This window comes from Rhipicephalus microplus, chromosome 3 (genome assembly GCF_043290135.1).
Source record: "Rhipicephalus microplus isolate Deutch F79 chromosome 3, USDA_Rmic, whole genome shotgun sequence".
Classification (NCBI taxonomy): domain Eukaryota; kingdom Metazoa; phylum Arthropoda; class Arachnida; order Ixodida; family Ixodidae; genus Rhipicephalus; species Rhipicephalus microplus.
The window spans coordinates 63,523,373-63,544,520 of NC_134702.1; the positions used below are offsets into that span (position 1 = coordinate 63,523,373).

Genomic DNA, 21,148 nt, shown 5'->3' on the forward strand with positions numbered 1-21,148 from the left:
TTGTCGCACCGCCGCACCTACGCGGATCTTGATACAAGATGGTCACAGTAGCTCACGCCAGGGAAACTGAGGACGGCAACTTCCGGGGGCAAGGTTGCAGGCCATAAAGATGACGACTAAAAGCCCTCACTGCATGATGTACAGCCGATAAGCCGTAAAAGTGGTGAAATTGTGACGGCCGACCTTATTGTTCTTCTTGACGGCCAGAAAGAGGCAGATTTAGTCGACACCGGTGCCGACTTCTCTCTTATCAGTCAGGACCTCGCTGAGAGCCTCAGAAAAGTGAAGACGCCGTGGACGGGCCCTCAAATAAGAATAGCAGGAGCCAGATATTTATGCCCTCTGGAATATGTACAGCAAGAATTAGCATCAGAGGTTTTCCTTTCAGTGCATCATTCGTCGTTATTACCGCATGCTGCAGAGATGTAATTATTGGCATGGATTTTTTACGAGAATATGGCGCCGTCATCAACATCCCAGAGAGTTTCATTACGTTTTGCAACAGTTCAGACTTACTCGATTTTCCGGAGGCGTGACCAAACCAACTGCATCTTACTGATGACGACGCGGTTGTCCCGCCTAGATCATGCACGCTTGTTTCTGTGGCCGCGGCTGCCCAGTTTGACGCCGAAGGAGTTACAGACCAAATAAGCTCTCTTCTATTGACCCACAGTATTTCCGTCGCACGAGGTATTGTCAGAGTTTCTGTTGGACGCACGGACTTGCTGCTGATCAATTTTAGTGCTGAGTGCCGGCACCTTCCAAAAGACACGGGTGTCGCTTACTTCGACGATGCCGTAGATGCCGAAGGCTGCTTGGCGGTATTCGACGAGGCGCTAAATCTTGATTCAGCGCCTGTTCTGGACGTTAGCATTACTTTGCCGAAAGACGAGCGACGCAGACTCCTTGAGCTACTGGCCGAATTCCAAGACTGCTTTTCGACAACATCAAGAAGTAACCGCACCTCTACTCATTTCATGCATCTAATAATTACCAAGGAAAAAGCGAGACCTATTCACCAGAATTCTTATCGCAGTGGCTCCAAAAGAACGCGAAGCAATACAACAGCAGGTTGTTATGCCACAGGCATGGTCCTTGTTCGGGAGCGCTTTTTCCAACGAGAACCAGCGCTGTTCCGGCGGACTCTTCCTTCTCCCAGCGCCAAGTTCCACGCAGGCGGCGGCAAACCACCGTGCAGTTCTGGGGAAAGTTCCGCCTCTTCCGCCAAGCACCAGGAACTGGTCTTAGAGAAAGGACCAACAACGTATTTAAGGCCGCGCCGGCCTCTCGTTTAAAGGTTTTGCCGCAGCCGACTTTGTCTAGCTAGCCGGCTTTGTACTAACTATAACCTGCTATAGTAAACGTTCCTACCTATTACCGTTTTCACAACGATTGCCTCCCTATTCCACCTCTGGGTGAAGGCTTCAGCGATGTCCGTTCTACTGCTCGCCTCTCTCGGCTACCGTTGCCATCGCAACACAGCGAATTCGTAACAGTGGTTGCAGCGGTGGGATGCCATCAAACCCGAATTTTCAACAAGGTAGACAGAATGCCTAAAAAGGATGCCATTCAGCCTTCACAGAGCCACTAGGCGTGGCCTGTGGTCCTTGTCAAAAAAAAGAGCGGCAGCCTGTGTTTCTGTGTGGATTACCGGAAGCTAAATCAGGTGACCAAAAACAGGTATGTCCATTGCCCTCTATAGACGACTTTCTCAGCAGCTGAGCTGCAACCCCAGGTGGTAAAAAATGTCCGGAGCCCTCCACTTAGGCGCCTCTCATAATGATATCGTGGTTTTGGGACGTTAAACACCGCAAGTCAAGTCAGTCAGCAGCGGAGCCGCAAGATCGTCCTCTTCGTCCTCGAGTAAAGCTAGAGGACCACTACCTGGTGTCCACTAAATCCCCTATCATCGTTTTCGTACACATTTAGACACGCATCAATATAACTGCTATCGCAATAGAATATCGCTATCCTGACCAGAGTCTTTGTCAATTGCATGTAGATTACGGTAATTCTTTGTTGTCGCAAAACATTTGTGCCCGAAAGAAAAGCCTACCTACACTATAAATGTGCTCAATAGCCACGCGGGACGTGGCGCATTTTGTACTTAATTACCCTTGCATGTGAGTGTATACTTTCGCGTGCGCGTGTGATCGCTAGTGTCTAAAAATTCTTACCGGAAATATTGATAGCTGTGTATGTTGCTGCAGCCCTTGCAAGCATTATAAGTAAAAGCTAGTTATCTTAACAGGCATCAGCAGACGGCTCATGCCTTTGTACGTGCTTTGTTCTCTTCACAAAGTCTGCGTTTATGTTACAGGCCATAAAAATTGCCATGGAAAGCACGTATACAGCGCGAAGCATCTTGAACATTTGTTTTCCTTCTTTATTTAGTGAAATCAGAGTAGTGAGGTTGGCTGAGCTGTGTAACAATGAACAAGCTCTAAAATATAATATAAATTTATGCTTGCCGATTTCCAAATTGGCGAGTACAGTAAACGATGTCGACTCCATAACAGGGCAATGTGAAAGTGATAAAGTAAATCTGAAGTACATATATGACAGTAAACTTGGAAATAACTCTTCAAAAGTGGTTACCCGTGTTCAAATGGAAAGTAACCTAGAAAGAAAGAGAAAAAAGGCCTACACATTCATTGTGCAACAAATTTTCAGTGTCGTAGCGTGTTTGTACAACGAAAGCTTCAATGTGTTTAGAAAAAGTGTTCAACGCTTCAGTATTTTGCACTTTATTATGGGGGAGCAGAAAGTTGTACCTGCGTTTGTTCTATAGTGCAAGACACCGTAGTAACATGAGCATACCATTATGCAATCAAAGAGCTGGACATGAAACACCTTCTTCATATGAGGCAAAGCCACACTCATAAAGTTATAGCACTATGGTTCAAAACCTGCTAACTCTCCTGTAAATTGAGATACAATGAAATGAATAAATATGCAGATACCTTTGATGCACAGTGAATATTGTGGAGGTGGAAGTTAGTTTTTTCCTTCCAATAATTTTTTTTTTGGCATCAGGATCCATGTTTTCATATTGTTTATAATTCGTTTTTTCAGTTAAGAAATGGGCTTAATTTCTGTACGACGCAGTCAAATAATTAAAAGAAGATTTCAACAGAATGATACGTGGAATTGGAAATAATCCTCCATTTTCTCGTGGGTCTTATTATTGTAAATGCTTTCACACTACTTGGGATGGTTTTTATTTTAGTTTCATCTGTATGTTTGGTTCTGCACCTGTTCTGAAACTATGCTGCACATGCACTGATTGTATGGTGCACAGACTTAAGGACTGTTTCGCTTTTTTTTTTTACATACCATCTCATTCAGGCTGCGCAGGTAGGTTCTGATTCACTTATGTTCTTCCTCACATTGTCGCTTTAATGCTTTATTTTCTTTCTTTTTTTTTTTCGTCTGTTTCAAATAGTCTATCTTCAACACCTGTAAAATATTCATGTTTATGAAGGTGCAGGTATATTTAACATCACTGCTGCACTTAACCTGCAGCATTCTGTATTCCTTTTCTTTTGACACCGAATTTTTCTCCTGCTGTTAAGCCTTGGAGCATGTACGTATCGCAGATGTGTTGGACTTGACTGCGGTCCGCGTAATACAACTAAAAGAAAAGTACGTGGTGGGAGAAAGCAGAGACATTTTGCAATGAATAGCAGCCTGCAAAAGTAACAGCCTTACATTGCGAACTGATGATTACGTGGCTGTGGTAGCGCAAAAAGGTCCCTAAACACCATCCACGCAGTGAAAAGCAGATGCTGCTGTAAACAGCTCACTAAAATCTTACTGTCGTGCGGTAAAAGACAATGTTTGAAGTTTTGTTACTACTTAAAAACACAACATTCATAAAAAGGAAGGATGGTGGCATAAAAGGTGCTTAGGGGCAGCTTGACTTCTCCCATCTTCCCATGCAATAACTGCAGCAACATTACTATGACTTCCAATGAGTACACTTGTCAATATCCAAACAGAAATACACAGAGCAAAACAAAGGGAAAATAAGGATTTTGATACTAATAAGAAATCAGCGCGAAACACTTGTCAACTAGCGCAAAAGTGAGGTTAACATTCAAAACAGCAAGCAATGCGTTTTAAGTAAAGTGACGTATGTTTTCTTCACCTAGCTACTATTTGTTTTTGAAGAAAACAACAAGAAAGTGTTTGGAAGCATTATTTTATGCTTAGTCGAAGAACTGCCCAATCTTCTGTGTATCGGTCTGGGTGAGTTTATTGGCTGGTTAGCAAGTTCGCAGAGTGCCTAATGTGGTTAGTGCTCTTAACTGTATAACGTATAAAAGGGCGCATAAGCTGATACTCCTCTTGAGGGTAGTGGCAATCTACCTGTAATGGTTTGAGAGTGATTGCCAATTGTACTCCACCCCATTCTTATTCTTCTAGTTAATTCAGTCTCGTGATTTCGCTCCGCGGTTATTACCTGTCCTAATTAGGTCTATAATAGCTGCACCTTGCCGGTACTTAGCTACGGAGCAGAAACCTGGAGACTTACAAAGAGGGTTCAATTTAAATTGAGGAAGACACAGCGAGCAATGGAAAGGAAAATGGTAGGTGTAATTTTATGAGATAAGAAGAGAGCAGAGTGGATTAGGGAACAAACAAGGGTTAAGGATATCATAGCTGAATTTAAGAAAGGCAAATGGACATGGGCCTGGCATGTAGCACGTAGACAGGATAACCTCTGATCATTAAGGGTAACTAACTGGATTAATAGAGAAGGCAAATGGGTTAGGGGGAGACAGAAGTTTATGAGGGCAGATGAGATAAAGAAGTTTGCGGGTATAAATTGGCAGCAGCAAGCACAGGACCGAGTTGACTGGCGGAACATGGGAGAGGCCTTTGTCCTTCAGTGGACGTAGTCATGATGATGATGATGATGATGATAAAGCTGATACTCATATAGGTGGTCTACTCGGATAATTTAGAATTTCTTTTTGGATGTGATGGAAGCAGCGGTGACAAGTGGAGTTGATGCTTTCTCAAGTGCTCTCTCTCTCTTCCCAAAGGCCTGTCCTCAGTCTCCTCGGAAGAGCGTCATACAACAGATTTTTTTAATTCATCAGGTTGCTAATATTGGCTGATATGTCACATAAATCAGCCGCGGCATTTGGGCCAGGTGCGCTTTTTTCCGCTACGCCTTATAGTCTGCTAAAATGACACAGTAAGGACGCTGGCGCGCACCGAAATAACGCCGGGAAAGAGCCTTCGCGTTTCATGTGCCATGCCGGGAGTTCTTGACGTAGCTTATGGCGTGAAAGTAACACTATCGAAGGACAAGCGTTATTTTCGTGCCGTAAGCTACGTCGAGAGTGAACCAACTCGCCCGACAAGTCACTCTGCTGGAGGTCATGCCGAACGTTACGCAGCTCCGCAAGGATTGTTCTTGCGCTAGCTGGTGCTTGCTAGTAATCATGCTGATGCGCAGATACGAAACGGAGACCAGAATGACGCAAAACAGGGCGGCTGTCGTGTGTGTGTTTTGTGTCTGTTTTGGTTTTTTTGCACTAAAGCACTAGTAGTGTCATGTCGCTTCTTTCCTCGGCGTCATCCCTTCCTGTGTAGCTTCCAGGATGCTCATTGGCACGAAAGAAGTGAGAAAGCGCTTAAAGCGTGCGACAAATGTTTATAACTCGCTCGTACTGACGATCTCAACTAGTTTTTCCGGGGATGGATTCGTGAGCCAATAAACTTTGATTCTGAGGTCAACCAATCATCATTTGTAAACGAGTTATAGAACCCCTACAAAACGAGGGCTACCGCGTTAGTTCTTTTTCAAGTTTGGTATCACCAAAAAATATTTAGATAACTGGGCAACTGATAGAATGGCTTGTACCATCGCGCAACAGAAAACTAGGAGACAAGAAATGACAAGCGGTCGGTGTATGTCGTTTCTTCTTTTGCTCAAGTTTCTTAGCATGCGTGATGCCACTTTAGCAGACCAAACTTTGACTCGTGTGCTGCCGAGTGCAATATATTGTGGACATTGTTTTTCACTGTGAACATTGCTTAATTGATTGTAACTGCTTACACGAATCCTAACGGCTAATGCAAACTATGGCAAAGTGACTGCTTCTGAGAGTGCTTCGTTACTACCGTAACAAGGCATTTTACTTAATATTGTGACAACCTTGCGTGTGCTAAACAAGAGGCTATAATGAATCTTAGCATGCCTTGAAGGTGTTGGCAGTCTCTTCCTGTGGCGTGATATTGTTATACGAATATATTCCTGAATTCCAGGTGCACATGTGAGTGTTTTAGAGACAGCTAGATTCCTAGTGAGTTAGTATTGGACGAATGTTCGCTGTATATTTTGTAATATCCATGTCACTTCATATGACTGTTGAATGGGCTCGTTTAGGCAGTACGCCGGAAAAACGATTGTTTCGTTAAACGTGGCATAGAGTAAAGTTTTAATCGCAGTTTTTAATTTCACATGATAGTTTTAGCATTTAACAATAAAATTAAAGCAGAATATGTGCTGAGACATGCTTATCAACCCATTTTTGTGAATTGGGTCTGTTGAGAAAGCGCACTAAATATAGAAACCTCGAAATTTTTGACTACTTTAGGACACTTGTAAGCTTTGAAGTTGTTTTTAGGTAGTATGTTGGTCGTAATTTGAGTCAATGGGCAATATTTATTGTACGGTCAGATACGTAAATAGCATAGTTCGCTTGAAGCTGCGTGCTGACAGTAACCTGTTGAATCGTCAATGTAAATGTCACTGGCCTGCTTTGACTCTGTGCTGAGCAAAGAACACGCTTGGCTAGCACAAGTGTTCTCGCTCGCGAATTTAATCGATACTGCTATATATTGACCAGAGCAGCGTGATTGAAGCACTCAGTGTGCGAGTACGGGGCCCATTCACCCCACTACCCACCATGATAGCACAGCAGAAAATTCACGCTGCTAAGCTCGGCATTGTTTGGATTTCCCATCACGGCGCCAATCTTTCGATGTGGGTGAAATAGAACAGGCGTCTATGTACATGCCTGTTAATGTACCTCCCGTCAGGGAAGATTAATGCGGCTTGCCTCATATTATTATCGTGGTTTAAGCATTTTTAAATTCCAAAAGTTAATCGCATGAGAGTTAACTATAGTATGCCGTACATCTTTTGTGTCTTTCGATCGTCCGACTGTGATTCTCGCTAATTCATGTGCTTGCACAGCCCATATTCTTGAGCCGCATTGCGTTAGACCATATGTTCTTAAGAAAAAAAAAAGTGAAAAACTGGAGGTGCCAAAACAGTAAGACGACTGTGATATGGCTTTTATATAACCGATTTTTCTTTTTCAGAGGAACCACTGGGTTAGCCATTCCAACGTCTGCATGGGGAGCAAGCGTTGATGGCTCGTGTCAATGTGTCTCACCGTGGCCTAACGCTGAAGAAACGCGGCATGGCGAGGATATTGTGGGCTCTGCTTCGATAAGCAAGCAGTACTGATCTCGTGGTGGGCCCGCAAAGCTCACCGGACTGAATCTTTTGTACGACCCAATCGAGACCTCGGCCTGGAAGAAAGCTGTGCGATGCTTGACTGAACACGCGGAGAATCTCCTTTAAAAGTGAATAATGCGGGACCCAGGAGTATTGGCGATCTGCGTGTTCCGTGCCATACGTTTGCATGCAGTGTTGCGTGTACCGCAATCGTGTTTGTGTTTCTATTTTTTTTCGCACTATATTGCGTTTTGTGACTCCTCCGACAACTGCTGCGTCGTGAATGGTCGAGAAGATGGCGCCAATTCCATGTTTACTGCCGTGCTCTAGTCAAAAGTTTTATTTTCCTTGGCTACTACGTTTGAATTATGGCGGCGAAAAAACATTTGTTCGCCATTTCACCATCTTCATCGTAGAGCTCTCGACGATGCAATGACATTGTGAACCGTTACCAACGAGGAAGAATGGCACGAGCAGTGTTAACACCATTTTACTTTGTATTGTTTTTGATCTTGAGTTTTTTGCGAGCTTGGCTGGAATGATATCTGGTCAGCTGTGACTTCTATTTTAGGCCATGACCAAAGACATTGAACATTGTATTGTTTTTGCCAGTGACCGTCAAGTGACTCACCTGGCTGGTGCAGCGAGATTCAAAGTTATGTTTTTTTTACCAGTTTCACTTGCGCCATTTTTATGTTCTCCTTGGGGGAGCTTAGTGCTGAACGATATTTATGAGGGCGTGCCCGTTTCGTACCGTATGACTCATCTCCACTCCACTCCCATAACCGTTTATGTTTTTTCTTGTTCGCTTTGTACGCAAGAAAACTTGAATCGCATGCGTACTCAGTGAGGGTTAAGACGTTTCTGTTAACTAGAAGTTGTAAATTCTCTTGTCATTCCATCATTGTTCATTCTAGATACATTTCCAGATTTATTTTTTTACTCAATGAATTGCAATTGACAGTGTTGATTGAAAGAAGTTTGAAGCGGTGCTTTTCAAGGCTACACCATGCACTATTTCGGTAGGTGAAATAGGCGCATATCAAAGTGTGGTCTTATTTGAGCTCGCCTCGTGGTCTTCATTCCAACGCCGAGTTTTATTTTTTATAAAGCATAATAGAGTCATACAAGTGTAAATGATTGATATGTGGGGTTTAACGTCCCAAACACAAGTATAAATGAAAACAGTAATTTATCACTCAACAAATTTTTTGCTAATGGTTTGCAAAACATGCCATACTGAATAGAAAGAAGAGTGTATCGATGACCATAGTCTAGAATGGTTGCCCACTGCCATGCAGTTACACATACTGACAAAGTTTTCTACGAGAAAATGTGGAAGGGCAGTGCCTTATGCTCAAATGATCGATTCAGATAGTACTGTTAAACTAGTTCAGCAGTATTCTTTTATTCAACATAACCAATCCAGTCATTGTCTATAGAAAAACCAGGAAAACCAAAGAAACGCTGTATGAGTCGCAGTACTTCTATAGAAAGACCAGGAAAACCAAAGAAACTCTGTATGAGTCGCAGTACTTCTATTAAACCTCCAGTACCGCCGACCCATTTCTCGCAATAATAGTTTCGTGCCATAGGAGCTACTGCATGTTGTGGTGCCATATTTTTTTTCTTTCAACCGAGCTCCACAAACAAAGCTCGCTCTGTTGGGCCACAGAGAGCGTTGTTCTGTGTCGGAGCCCTTAAGAAAAAAACATGTTACATGCTGGTGTGACATAATGAGATTAGCTATGATGTAATCAGCCTAATTTGTTTTATACATAAAGATATACTTTATTACGATAGTCAACTGGTTTGTCCGAAGCTTGGAAGGTAGTGAAGATTCATGATGTGAAAGGAAATTTCGCATACACTTTCATAGCAACAAAATGACTAACAAACATGCACCGGTTTCTGCGAAATACAGCCTTGCAGTTTAAAAAGTTCCAAGGAATGTTTGAGCTTTGCAATCAACAGCTCAAAAAGCCACTTGTTAGAGTTTATACTTCTGGAGAGTTGATGTAAAAATAACTTCTCGGGGTTGTACGTGCAGTAACGCTTTCCTGTGGGCTAGTCAGTGTATACCTAGAACATAGTGCGTGACTGCGCTAAAACAACATAGACAAAGAAGAGGTGTACACAAGGTTGTATATTACATGGTCTGTGGTAGGACTTTTGCGTGGACACTGCACCTCGTGTGTCTTATTTCAGAGTCACGTCTATTTACGCGAATGTCCAGCAGACTCGTCACTGTGGAACGTAGACGCCACCAGTACTGCCTATTTTCGATATCAAGTAAGCTGAGTGTAAAAATGTATTTGTCATTACCCAAAAAAGACGCATATTCAGATGTGAGCATGCGCCCTATACGTGAACTGTTTCCGCGTCTAAAGTATGACAGCAGCAGCTTCACGGCGTCAGGTTTGCAGCACGGCTACCACAATGCGGCAAGCCCGCCACTGTAACCCAGTGGAAAGTGTTGTGCCGTTTATTTTTACAAACTGAATTCGTTCCGCCTTCCGTGAGGGGAAGCTGACTGGTGCATTTTTCGTCGCCCCTATGTTAGAGATGGTGCATAGGGTTGTCAATGTTGTACTAGGCCTGCGACGGCAATCTGTCAAGGTTGAAACAACATTTAATAGAAATATGGAGTGAAACTGAATGGACTTGTTGGTTCTCTTTCACGTCTCAAACATCAAGTATAATTTTGTTGTAATAAATATAAGCGTAATAGTTGCCATGAATAGTGGAACCACAGCAAGTGCAGGGTGTCTAGCGCAACTTTTCCCGCACTCGTTAACGAATCTTTTGTGTAGCATGGAGTTGAAAAAAATTAAGTACTCATGATCCACAGAATTACCTTGAGTAGCCTCGTTTATTATGTCGCAGAAAACATGTGAGATTTCTAGCCCTACCCCCTGGTCACGCTGACTCTCAACGTCTAGGCCTGGCCACTTCGATGTCACAAGTAAGCCTTCTGTTCGGTCAACGTAAGTCGGGAGCTGATTCAAACTCCTGACTTCATTAGAGCAGGCAATTCTTGTTAAGGTACGATGTGAAAATGTAGCCTAACTCGTTTCCTACCCGGCAGTTACTCCTTATTAAGAGGTGATAGCTTGCTAGTTATCACAGCTCAATATTCTTGTTGAGTGGTGATTTGTGATAACGTCCGAGATGAAACCAAAGAAACAGATGACAGCAATGACGCATCGTTTTAGCAAAGTGTTAAGTTCGCATGTATGGCGTATTCTCTGAATCGTTTGAGCGACAATCACCTCTTCAAATCGTAAGAGGTTCTTGTGCGTTTTTTTTCTTCCCCCGCGCAAGCTCATTTACATTCAATGCGCATTGTGATATGTGTTGTTCGCGTATGCCAAAAGTAGGAGTTGAATCGACTCGATATAGCACCGCCGCTATTACCTCTATAATTGTCATCTCTTGAATTAATCGGGTTAACTAGGTAGCGCTATAGTACCACCTAATCAGGTTTACTGGGATATCATGCTGCTGTGCAGAATACTTTTTGGTTGTCCACGATGTAGAGGTCGTTTAACATCGCATTGAACTATGAAGTCGTCGTGCCTTTACAAGAGTAATGAGGCGTCTTGTTCATTTATTATCTCAGAGTTTGGTCGCATTATCATTACGGTGCATCGTACTTCATATTGGCTTATGCAAAAAGGTCGTTGTGAACTAACCAGTGGAAAAGGGGCGGTATCGGTATCGTTTGTGAACCAACCGTTTGTTAATGGATTCGAAAAGTTGCCTTCGATGTAGTTGACGCTCGCTAGAAAAACAATGGCCTGGACTCGTACGGCATTCATAAACGATCTCATTCAATTTCGTATGGTAATTGTTTGAAAGCCTATGTTGTTTATAGTGGAAAGTACAAATGTGGCGTTGTTTGGGTGAAGCAGTAGACGCACGATTTTCACTGAAGCATTATCTGTTATCATAATCTATACGTTGCTTCAAGTACACACTTCTGTGGCCTGTACACCTACCACAAAACAGGAGAAACACTGCTCCCGGAACCAGAAAAACAGATTGCATGATCTGTCGGCAACAACACTAAGTATGATGCTGAACTTTCTGGCTACAGTTGAATTCTTTTTTTTTCAATTTTCTTGTTATATTTTATATTGTTCGGAAGTGCCCCTGCAGGGTGTGCCATACAGATACGCCTAAATATTTACAGAACATTGTCTTAACGATGCATGTGTGGTACATTTCAATATGAATATCCTAATGAGTGCAAAAGACTTCGTTGCTGCTCAACTTTCTGGCTACAGTTGAATTCTTTTTTTCAATTTTCTTGTTATATTTTATATTGTTCGGAAGTGCCCCTGCAGGGTGTGCCATACAGATACGCCTAAATATTTACAGAACATTGTCTTAACGATGCATGTGTGGTACAGTTCAATATGAATATCCTAATGAGTGCAAAAGACTTCGTTGCTGCTCAACTGTACATTCTGTGTTATGGCTTCAACATTCCCTCCATCTGTCACACCAGGATGCGAATACTACACAACCCAAAAATGCCCTCGTTGTGTTATTCGACAGTACTACTCAAGTAACCATGACGGCTGCTCATTCTTTTATCAAAATTTGTTCGATCATAATTTTAGATAAGATATACTCTTTTTTTTTTTCGAAAGCTTTCGCGGGCCAACACGCGTAGGCTATTCAGACACACGATTCTGTCCTTTTCTTAACTTCTTTTCTGGATCATCCCTTCGCCTATTCGTTCTAAAGTTACGCAGCCCCGAATTCGCGGAGCGTCTACTTTTCGCTTCTGAGGCAGTCGTAGCGGCTTTATACACGGATGTTGCCTCGACTTCTGAAAACGAGGTGTCAAGTTGCCTGCTTTCAAACTCAAGATAACGCAATACATCTGAGATGTCTGGGCAGGCAACATTGCTCAAACAGTTTGCCCTCCACGCTGCCTATGGACCAAACAAAGAGGCTGGCTGGTAGAAAGGCTTTGGCACGGATTGGCAATAATTGTGTCCTGTTTTTTCCAGACACTCATTATAATGTAAGAGGTGACACACTCTTAAGCTGGCCATACACAAAGCTGTGATCTCTTGTACTGTATTGGAAAGGGTAATAGGGAGTCGGGTCGCTTGGTATTAAGCAATTTTTTTTATCTTGCCTTGAGTGGGCTTCACACGGTAGCCTGAACACTTTCTCTCTCTTTTTTCGCAGGAGTTATAGGGTGAAGCGAGTGCTATACATCACGAAGTTATTTAAGCATGCCATCATGATTATTTTATTTATTACCACCGGAGCTGTCGAAATGTTTGGCATTGATGTTTTATGATGAAACATGTCTGCCTGTTTTGTTTATTTGTTTTTTTAACTTAAATATGTACAGTGGTTGTGTGATTTGTAGCGCTAATTGGTGCTCATTTTCACAAATTTTCGCAATACTGTTGTGTGGTTGACTGTGTAAAGATATGTTTCAGTGCGCATTTTATGTTCATTAAAGTGTCTGATATTTCTTTCGTTTCAAACTTTCCGTGTTGATTCTTTATAATAAATGACTCATCTCTCCAAGTCACAACGCTTCTACTTCACTCGTGATTAGCCTGCCTATTTCATTGGAGATCTGTAGCGTGTTTCCAAGAATCCCTAATTGAGCTTGTCATGTCCACTTCTACGAGAAATTCTAGGCCAGAATATACATAATCTTCCCTCATTTCACATTGACGACTTCTGTGGCATTAACAGCATATATAGCCCCGCGTCCACAAACGCTTTATTTGACATGTGCTACTGTCATCATTAAAAAGTTCGCTTCTCTTGCTCTATGGCTGTGTTGCTCAGAAGATACCTTGATTAAGTGCAATATAGTTCTCCATAACTGGCTGTGGTAGTTTTCCTAGTGTCTTCATAACAAGATAAAGCGTAACCAATGGATCTTCTCATATGCAAATAGTTGCGGAAGAAGGCAACAGACGCAATGCATAGAGATGGTGAAACAACGTCGTATTATTATTATTATTATTATTATTTGGGTAACCATATACATATATGGTATTCTTCGTTACTGGGATTGACTTGACCTTCTTTACTCATACTTTCGATAATCTGAGGTCAGCCATGGCAATTAAGTTATACAGAGAACACTAAACATTGATTGACGCCACAATGTGCAGGCCTGGTCGAAATTTCGCTGGCCACACTTCCATAGAGTTACATGAAGCAGTGGCCTGAATACTTTTGACCCCCCCCCCCCCCTCCCCCGTACGTATGTTATGCACCACGAGACTACCCCAGCAAGTTTTACACTTGTGACTGCGCTGCTGAGCGGAAAACATTAACTTTCATTCATGCCAGTAATCTTGTGAGCTGGAAAATACACACTGTTCAAAATTACCTTTTGCAATGGCGTGTTTATTTATGAGGTGCACTATGGAGAAGCTATGAAAAGTCCCTTTACATTCAGAGACCCGAACACATGCGCTTGTGGACACTGTTGAAGAACGTTTTGATACATTGCTAGAGATATAGAGAATAAAATGAGTGAAAGGCTGAGAGGTTACTAACGGCGTGCATCAGTTATGAAGCCATAGGCGACTGCACCTCGAACACATCTTAGCAAATGATCCCATGTTTACTCAAGTACGGCTATTCTTGCACGGTTGAACGACGTGGTATGACGCGTAGCTTCACCGCTGGGTGTGGTTCCAAGAGAAGCCGCTGGGGAACAAACTTGACGGGTACCTGTAATCAAGGAGAACGGAATTTACTGTGCATACTTTTTAGAATGATTGAAGTAAAACTTGTTTAATCAATTCAATGATTTGGATGTGACTGTCGCCAACTTGAAAGTAGAATCTATAATAAGCACAATATTGGTAAGTAAGAAACCTACGATGCTATACAACCAAGTTGCTCGAATGAGTTTGATGCGTCTTTTGATTTATTTTTATAATAGATAGTAGAGCCTAAAGACTTATTCAAATAGATGAGAAGCATTTTTTTACAGATGTGTCGCAAAAGTACGCCAAAATACTTTATATTTCATATGTCCAGTCGTTTGAACACTTGTGTTTTGTAATAACGTGCGAAGAAAACCTGTGCATCTCACGAAGATGAGTCGTTTTCAGATCAACTATTATTGCGGTGTTATATACATGAAAAGGCATAGCACTGATAAATGCTACCTAAATATTATTGTGGAAGGTTACGGTTTTGAAAACTGATCGTTTATATATTAAAGCGAGCAGCTTTCTGCAATATCTCAGCTACTCGCATACGATGATCGTCGCAGTTAGCTCCTGCGGAGTATTTTTCAAATGAATGTATGGTGTGCTTAAAGTCAGGAGAGTTGTCACAACCCGTCTAAAGATTTCCCTCCCCTTTCTTCTAACACACAAATTGGTTATTCTGGCTGACTCTAGTTAAATATCACTCAAATGAGAAAGGAGAGGTTTTGTCTGCTAACAAATACTGTGTGGCCGGAGAAAGTGATAGATCAGTTATGTGATGGAATAAGAGAGACCGAGACAGCACCGTGGCTGCGGGCCGGTTGTTCTATTCTCCCATCGTCTTCCTCTCCTTCGCGCTGGCCAATACCGCGGGAGCTAAAGCTCTGCTGCCGTTTTTTCTTCATTACACTTAACAGAAAATATTCATGGGGCCATTGCTTCAATAAGAGTTCTTCAAGGCACCTTATAGGAATGTTGGCTCTAGCGAGATTCTCTGTTCAAAGACTTCACATCAATTGAGGTTTCCCTCTTGCCCCAAACTTCTGTTTTGTCTGGTAGCAGTGCTGAGTGTTATGCTATCTCTTTCAATAACGTCGTCATCCCTTGTCCTCTGGCATGCATCGATATTCGGTATTCAGCAAGCGATCAATATTAGCTGAAAGCCAGCGCTGTCATTTGTGTGCCTTTTTGCAATGACTACGCTGCTATTTAGAGTTACATAGGCACCCCGTAACCCCAATACGTTGTACCGACATGCCCAAGCAACCGCTTTAACAATCCCGTATCCTCAGTCACTTCTCGCAGTTCCAGCAGCTTAAATTGCAAGAAATGCTCATGTGCCCATTTGATTTCTTTGGTTCTCCAAAAACACAGAGCATTATGATGATTACAATAGTCATCCATGGCTTGTGTCAAATTTTTAACAACGAGAGAGAGAGCAACAAAATGATATTTTTATCCTTGCTGGGGACAAGGGAGGTGGGGCCCCGGAGACTAGAGACTAGCTCTACCCGGAGCCCCCCTTTTTCAGGTGGTGGCAAGACCTTGGGTCTTGGCCGTTTCTGCCTAGAGTTGGCCATCCGGGCCCGCGCCGAGCAGCCTAACCTCCCACCGCTCTGGTGGTGTTATCCTAAATGTAGTATTAGCGCCATGTTTGACGGTGTGTGTCGCTGTGAGACATTCCCAGGTATGTGGTCGAAGTTGGCGCGAAGCTCCTTAGCAAAGCTTTCCTTGAACACTTTGTACCAAGAAACAATCGCAATCATAAGTGGATGTAGTCCACAGCATTGGAGTAAATACTGACTGGTCGACTAAATATGAACCGACACTTAGCCATGTGCCTCAGAAATTTAAGCGAACTGTAAAAAAATTGTCATCATTAATGGGTATGTGCCACAGAAATTGGTTAAGTCCTGCTACTCATCACTGGTTCAATGAAATGAAGAAGGCAACAGCCCAATAGATGACTGCGAAGCGGCAGAGGCGAGTCGAAGATCTTGAGTTCATACAACGAGAGAACACTACGGAACGGGAAAGGCAACCGTGGCTGCGAGAAGACCTCGAATCGATGGGAAGTTTATACCAACGATGACGTGGCCGTGTCGTGTTTGTCACTGCCTGTGGTTTAACTCCAACCTCTATGCGATGAAAATCAACGTAAAAACAACTTGGCACCAGCTAGCTAAACCTTACCAACGGCCTCCTGCATCATCTAAGAAACTCCTGCATCACTAAGCTAAGGCCCAGAAACAACAAGCTCAATCTTCAAAATCGTCCAGTATTGCTGTTCCACCGCTTTCGTGGCTTAGTAAAAATTTCATATATTTTTTTCCTTGGCTTTTTACTTTGCTCTTGCGTGCCGAAATGGCTGTGGTACCACACGCAGAACTCACCGCTGTTTCGTCGCACTGCTCAAAGCGCACGTCCCTCAGCAAACAGGCGAGCACACTCTTAGCCTGAACGAGAGCAACGCGTAATCCTATGCAGTTCCGGGGTCCCGCGCCGAAAGCCAGGAAAGTGTACGGCTTGAGTAAGTCCTTGTTCTCCGGCAAGAACCTGCGTTGAGGACACAACGCTTAGGCATGATTGCCAGTGCTAGCTGCTCACTTAGGTAGCAAAGAAGTCTGTGGCAGAAAAAGGGACGCGGAGGGCAGAAGAGAGAGACAGAACTGAATCCCACGATGTCTGTCGTACATTTTTTATTGTCAGGAGCGGTGTGGCACACTCCTGTTCCTTTTGTGTCTATGCTGTGAACAAACTTGAATCAGTAATATTTTTTTGAATAAGTGGATGAAAAACCTTATCGATACTCTTTCAACACTTCAGAGAAAATTTCGCAACTCTGCCGATTTCTTTTCTAAAAATATTTCCTATTGAACCCTCCTATGAATGTTCGTTTCGTTAAGAAGAAACTACTACTCTAGTTAAAGAATTTTAATTAATATTTATCAAGATATTAGAACAACCATTTCTGTTTGTTTTTATCTATTGCAGCTATGTGAATAAGATTTTTTATTATAAATACCAATGTCATAAGTCTAGGTCGGACTACAGTCAAAGATTTTGTCAGCACCTTCGCAACTGTAGAAATAGACTGCCGCTAACACCAGCATAGAAATCAGTCGCTTTTACTGCAAGCCACTGTATGCAGCTGCGACATAATAATATTTTGAGTGTGTTGAAAGCATGCAGTAGTCTTACCAATGATTTTCAAAAGTAAATCACAGAAAAGGTCCAAAACAGGCATCGAGTGGTATACGAAACAGAAAACATTTGTAATAAAATAAGGAAAGAAGAGCGCTCAAAAGTCAACAACCTGTTCCGAATGCTCTTCAACGGTTTCCCACTTAGCGTTTTCATATATATATATATATCATAGGGACTCGTATTCATTTGTTTAAGACGACTCGAAGACTAAAGCCATCGTCTTTTATTTTCCTCAGTTCACGTATCTATCCTGTCCTGCAACCCTTGAAAACCTTTCTGCAGCTAACGTAGTTATGTACTTCCTCCAAGATTGGAGGCACCTCGCCTGGTTGTGCACGGCCTCTGAGATCTAAATACATTTGTCCAAGCTATGGTGCTTTGTATGAAGCCATCAACGAGTGTGACGTCATGACGACGTTACAAACTTTGGTGATCTGCGACGTCAACGTGACGACGTCATACGGTGATGTTATCACGTGAAGACGCTTTGTCTTACTCGTTTCCAAGGCCGCTAGGTGCTGACTGTCAAACTTCGCACTTGATGGACCATTCAAGGCTTTCGCCTTATTATTAGAAAACAACCTACCTTTCCGGTTTGAATGTGTAAGGATCCGGAAAGAATTCCGGGTTGTAATGGACGCCTGTCAACGGTATCTCGATGCACATCCCGGGCTTGAAATCTATCCCGTGCAGTGTCGTTTCCTGGTTGCAGCGCCTCGTCAAGCTGAAGAGGAGAAGATAACAACCGGCGATGTTTGCTTCGACTTTATGCGAGACTGAATGAAATTTGATCCGTCACATATGGCGGGCTTCGTAACTGAACACTCTGCAGCGAGAAATTGTGGAAGGATCAAGTATGTATTGGGAACACAAAACAACTGTTTGAGAATGTGACTAAATGAGTGCGGCTGAAAAAAAAAACTAATCAGATTTTTAAGTTTGAAAAATCAAGACAGAGTTACCAGCGCAAAAAGACGAAACAATCAAGAAGAAACAGACGTACAGAGCGCTGAGTGTGTATGTTTTTTCTTGAATATTTCTTGAATTCGCGATCGTTATTTAATCCTAATCATGAATCTATTTTCGCCAAGGCAGCAGTGTTAACAAAAAAATCAAATGTTTATAGTTTTCACCGCTCCACTTATTGATAATCTCATTAGAAGGTGTTTTGGATTATTCTTACGGAGACGTTAGCCTTAATCAAATGTCTGAGTAACAGCGTTGTCTAGGTTGTTAAAACAATTGCCTGGAGAGATATGATTGCATTTGTTTAAGGTATGGAACAAAACGTCTTGCTCAGATTTTCATGGTTGTTTTTCAATAATGCAAACGCGAAAGAAATATAATCCTTCCGCAATGTTCGATGCGTATTAAAGTACTTGCAAATGAGAAGAGCTAAGAAATGTATCATCGTGGCAGCTTGGGCTTGACGGACCCCTCGCCGTGGTGATCTAGTGACTAAGGTACTCGGCTGCTGATCCACAGGTCGCGGGATTGAATCCCGCCTGAGGGGATTGCAGTTTCGATGGAGGCGAAAATGCTGTATGCCCTTGTGCTCAGATTTGGGTGTACGGTAAAGAACCCCAGGTGGTCGAAATTGCCAGAGCCCTCCTCTATGGCATCTCTCATAATCGTTTGGTGGTAATGAACCCCACATATTAATCAATTGGACTTCTCGAAATGTGACGACTTTTAGTTGTAAAAGTGAAAAGTTTGCATTAAGGTTTTTCTGCCCATTTACGAGGGCTGTACAAATGGATTTCTTACAAAGGCATCGGATATTCTGAAAGAACTTTTTCTATCCGTAACGAGACGTTTATTCGTCTGCGGCCAAGAATTCACTGAAGCCAACCTTCTGATTGTTGGATTTCTAAACTTACACTGCGAAATATCTTCTTTTATAGCGCTGAGAAACTGACAGTTGCTCTACGCAAAAAGAAATAAAGCATGCACCGGCTGTCAAACTTCGTATACTTACAATGAGTCAGGTGTATACATTCGCAGGGACTCCTTCACCGTAGCTTCGAGTAGGGGCATGGCGTTGATTGCCTCGAACGTCATCCCGTGCTGCAAAATGAGTACAAAAAAACTACGAAGTTATCTCGCACTCAATGTTGGACGTGCAAAGTTCATGCATTACTGTAAATCAAGAAGCTAAAATACTACACAGAAAATTATTGCGTGCGCTGGCGTTCTAGTTTCACATGTCGCATTTCTTTATAAGCGTAGCTTTAAAGGGCACCTAAACAGCTTCTGAAAACTTGAAAAAACGATGGCGTTATTAGACAGTTTTAGGACAATTCGCGGTTCACTAATGAAACGCTTCGAAGCTTCAGCCCACTCATCATCAATCACTCCGTGGATAAGCTAGAATTTTTGTTTGTTTGCTTGTTTGTTTAGCATGGTCTACCCCACATTTCTAGCAGCGTGGGCCTGATTAGCATCCGCCTAGATTGTGAACAAATCGCGAGATATTATGGCACCGACGTGAGTGGCGTGCTAGTTGATCCAGTCTAAGTACCAGTGGCCATACCTCAATCTTTGAAGGGCATGTAGTACCCGCAAAAGTGGCAATATACTTACCTTTGGTGCTTCGACTCAGGGTTTCAGCCACAAGACTGTTTTTTTATTCCGTTTGTACATACCTTTACGAAACAAAACGAATAAGACGTGAACTGGCTAAATGTGTCTTATTAGTGCAGCAATAGTTTAACTTAAAACACGTTTACATATTTACTATGATTAATAATCGTATGAACTACTTTTATTCACGTTAGTTTGTAGTCAAGATAATGACTATCTGTCCGTTCATTCGCCCACACCTGCTGAGTGAGTCATCGAACTAGGTGGTAACGTACCACAAGCTAGGAGGGACAGATCCATGGCTTTAGGAGTTTCGCCCCTAAAATTAACTTGCCGTGAGCAGGCAACAAAGTTACAGCAAATGGTTCCTGCCCGCGGCAAGTTATCTTTTTGTCCACATTTCTTTTTCCCATTTACATTATATGTACTGCTAGTAACATCCCCTATACTTTCCTTGGCAATATTTTCTGTTATTTGTCATGATTATTTTGTCTAACAAATAGAACGAGCCCTTAAATGTACACTTATTTTTTCGGTATACTATTTCTTCAAGGACATTATTAGCAATACTTATCGTTGGCCTAGTTAGTACTTGCCTAATGACACGCTTTGGCCGCAAATAACATGCACATAAAGTAAAGAAACACTCAAAGACAAGAACAAGTGGCGCTTGCAACTTATTAGCATTCCACAAACCCTGTGCAATGGACACTGTGGCATGGTCATGGTCCAATCGAAGCAGCCAAAGTGGAGCACTTGACGTTCGTGCTTATGCCGCCTACATAATGCTCTCCTGCCTAAGCGCTCCAAGCACTGAAGTTGTTTGCTTCCTCAGCTGATGCCACAACAGATAGTCTGATCAGAACTGCTCTGCGCTGATTATGCACAGCGCATATGACTACAGCAACGCTGTAATATTTTGCCCTCGAAATACCTGCATATAGTCGCCGATTCTTTGATCGTAAGCTCCCGATCGTGCTCGAGCGCCGCATGCCCCTGTCTTTCCTGCGTTTTTATGGGTAAGCATTGAATAATTTTCGTTCTGTGTTACGTTGCTAAATAATACACTGCTGCCAAACTGACGGGCGTGGTTGCTAAGAGTACTTCCAACAAGTCTTAACGCGGCAGCGTTAAAGTTCGTTTCGCAGGAAGTTAGTGG

The 21,148-nt window shown here is 42.6% G+C and overlaps 2 protein-coding genes across 2 annotated transcripts in view; one reads left to right on the top strand and one right to left on the bottom strand.

The window, feature by feature from the left end:
- The window catches only part of LOC119161190 (uncharacterized), a 197,991-nt gene extending 184,992 nt beyond the window's left edge, over window positions 1-12,999 (top strand). Inside the window, exon 9 of the mRNA XM_075889646.1 lies at window positions 7,345-12,999. Within this exon, the coding sequence (XP_075745761.1) occupies window positions 7,345-7,395 (51 nt within the window). The 3' untranslated portion in view covers window positions 7,396-12,999. The remainder of the gene's footprint in view (window positions 1-7,344) is intronic.
- Window positions 13,000-14,090: 1,091 nt separating this feature from the next.
- The window catches only part of LOC119173990 (uncharacterized), a 96,476-nt gene continuing 89,418 nt past the window's right edge, over window positions 14,091-21,148 (bottom strand). The window contains exons 28-31 of the mRNA XM_037424773.2: window positions 19,385-19,473; window positions 17,993-18,130; window positions 16,593-16,755; window positions 14,091-14,212 (exon numbers count right to left, since the gene is read on the bottom strand). Of these exons, the coding sequence (XP_037280670.2) occupies window positions 14,117-14,212; window positions 16,593-16,755; window positions 17,993-18,130; window positions 19,385-19,473 (486 nt within the window). The 3' untranslated portion in view covers window positions 14,091-14,116. The remainder of the gene's footprint in view (window positions 14,213-16,592; window positions 16,756-17,992; window positions 18,131-19,384; window positions 19,474-21,148) is intronic.